The sequence below is a fragment of the Echinops telfairi genome, unplaced genomic scaffold (assembly GCF_000313985.2).
Source record: "Echinops telfairi isolate 266 unplaced genomic scaffold, ASM31398v2 ScPeMD7_5;HRSCAF=22, whole genome shotgun sequence".
NCBI lineage: Eukaryota > Metazoa > Chordata > Mammalia > Afrosoricida > Tenrecidae > Echinops > Echinops telfairi.
In genome coordinates this window covers 9737749-9740667 of record NW_022103901.1, presented here as the reverse complement: position 1 = coordinate 9740667, position 2919 = coordinate 9737749, and the positions used below count along the sequence as shown (strand labels likewise).

At 43.9% G+C, this 2919-nt stretch overlaps 1 protein-coding gene across 1 annotated transcript in view; it reads left to right on the top strand.

The window, feature by feature from the left end:
* Positions 1-429, top strand: part of LOC101656178 (zinc finger protein 394) — a 3800-nt gene extending 3371 nt beyond the window's left edge. The window contains exon 3 of the mRNA XM_045284533.1: positions 393-429. Coding sequence (XP_045140468.1) covers positions 393-429 — 37 coding nt within the window. The remainder of the gene's footprint in view (positions 1-392) is intronic.
* The last annotated feature ends 2490 nt before the right edge of the window (positions 430-2919 follow it).

The following is a 2919-nucleotide window of genomic DNA, read 5'->3' as shown; positions in this document are numbered from 1 at the left end:
AAAATTAAAAATGAATAAATTCAAGTGGACATAAAATCTAACCACCACACTAAGTGTAATGTCTTTTCCCAGGGACTGCTCTCTCCTGCTAACATGTATAAAGTTATCCACAGTGACCATGTTATCCAACGTGATTAAGCTTGGGGCCGCATTCTGGTTGGACTTCTTCCAAGACAGACTTGTTTGTCCTCGTGGTCAGTCCTCTTCACCAATACCATCACCCCATCAGTTCCTCGCTAGCCTTTCTCCTTCGTGGCCCAGCTGTTACATGTGTATGAAGTGATTGAAGCTAGCAGCCACTCTAGTCCTCACGCGACATCTGTGCTCTTTGACCCTAGAATGCAATTGCACAGCTGTGCCCAATGCCACCTGTTTGACTTCTTGACTGCTAGTCCCAAGAGCACCAATTATGGCTCCAATAAAATCTAGTCTCCCTTTTTTTTTTTTGCTTGCTTTCCTCTTTTTGGATATCATATTCCCCTTCACCCCAGTTAACATCCCTCTACCCATCTGTGAGGATCTTTGTTTTCCTTCCATTGCATTGTGATCTGTATTGAAGACAGCAGTCTTTGATTTTCATAGCAAGTGCTTCGAGGTCTCCTTACTTTCGGTGAGCAGGGCCCTGGCAGCCACATGCTGTGAGTTGGCAATAAGTGCTCCGAGACCTGCAGAGCTCCTGGAATGTTGGAGGGAGGATGGTGAGGGATGCAGGACAAGAGACAGAATGCAGAAAGCTGAGGCCAGGTCGAGCCGTTTTCTCTGAGGAGGGAGAAGACGGCCCACCAACTGCAGTGTGTTTGTTTATACAGACAAGACTGCCGAAGGGATTTTATCCCAAGCTCAAGGGCAGGATGAAGCCAGGAACAGGGAGGATAGCTGATCTTTTGCAGAATGTTGTGCTTCAGCAGTGCCCCAGGGAACAAGAGGGGAGAAGTGTCTATCTCAGGTGAAGGTCAGACCATCCAGTACATCAGCTCCTTGGGTTGAGCTGTCAGCACTTTTCCCCGGGGCCTTGCCCCGGCCGTGGGAGGTGATGGTCCTGTCCCACTTGCCCAAGCATAGATAGTTTGACCCCCAACAAGTGAGCCTTCTTCCAATCCTGTGATGCCGTGTTCCTAGTGCAATCCAGCTTCTCAGATGACTTTTTTCAGGATACAAGCTAAATAAATAGGGCGAAAGGATGCAACCCTGGTGTACAATTTTCCTCATTTGAAACCATGCAATATTCCCTGGTTGTATTTGAATGACAGAAAGGCTTAGATTCGTGCAACCCTTTTTATTTTAATGTGTAAGAGAACTTTATATCAAGAAGTAATTGGGGGGAGGGAGGAGAAAAAGAGGAGCTGATACCAAGGGCTCAAATAGAAAGTAAACGTTTAGAAAATAACGGTGGCAACAGCTATACAAATATGCTTGAAACAATTGATGTATAGATTGTTATAAGAGCCCCCAATAAAATGATCTTTTTAAAAAAGTAATTATGCATCAATAAAATAGCCCAGCCCAGTCCAGATCAAATCCATAAGTTTGATATTAGCCCGTAAGTCCTACATTAGCCCATGAACTCCTCTTCACTCATATACCCTCAAGTTGACATGAGAATCTTGTGGATCCAGTGGCAGTGGAAGCATCTCAGCACTGGCCTGGGTCTCCATGTGACTCCTCCAGCTCCAGGGCTCTGGCTGCCACCAGCCTGTCTCCATGTGGCTTGTCAGCAGGAAAGGCATGCAGCCATTTAAGACAGCAAAGGCATAATTCTGGGAGTTAATTGATCCAGATTCCAATATCTGTCTCTCCTTTTGGAGTCATGGCTTGGTCTTCCTGAGCTTCTATTTCCCCTTCTATAAAATGATGTGATTCAATCAACTAATAAAAGAGCAGCCTCTGCTTTTGATTTTGAGACTAATCCTGTATGGTTTATAAACAAGAAAGATGTGCGTCAAGGTTGTGTCTTCTGACCATACTTATTCGATCTATATGCTAAGCAAGTAACCAGAGAAGTTGTTTGAGTATGTAGCAGGGAGTGATGTGCACTCCCCAGAATACCTTGGTATCGTATCTCACAAATTGCAGTGGGTCGAGGGTAATTTCTGTGGATTTGAAAGTGATATAAGCAAGAGATGGTGGTGATGGGTCCTACTGTTTGAGGGCTAGAAAGAACCACTGAAAGACATTAGATGCCTTCCTAGACCCTATTGTAGACTATTATGGCTTGGATTTTGTTCCCTCCAAAAATTATGTTGAAGTATTTTTTAAAAAAAATCATTTTATTGGGGGCTCTTACAGCTCTTAAAACCATCCATCCATCAGTTATCTCAAGCCCATTTGTGCATATGTTGCCATTATGTTTTTCAACGCATTTTCTTTCTACTTGAACCCCTGGTATCAGCTATGTTGAAGTCTTAACCCTGGAACCTGTGAACATGAATCTGCGTGGAAATAGGGTCATTGATGTTACCAGTTAACATGAGATTGTACTTGGAATAGGGCGGGTCCTAAGCCTCAATCTATATCTTAGATAGACTTAGATTTATATAAAAGGGAGACAGAAAAAGGACATCATGTAATACTGCAGCTGCAAGCCAAGGATTGTCTGGAGCTACTTTCTAGAAGCCAGGAGACGGATGTGAAGCAGTTTCTTGTTCAGAGCCATCAGGAAGAGTTACGATGGCCAATACCCTGATTTGACCCCCAGAACTGTGAGCTAATAAATTCCCATTACAGTAGCCCTGGGACACCAATCCAGTCCCTTCCCAGGCAGTTTGTGAAGTCCTGGCATTTCTACAGGAAAGAGGAGGTGAGGTTAGGGCAGGAAGGGCAAAGTATGAAAATAAAACATCTGCTTCACCAGTTTTAGGAGCTTTTCTAATTTAGGTGGTTTTCTAAGAATTGCAGTTTTAACTTTGTGAAACACCAACC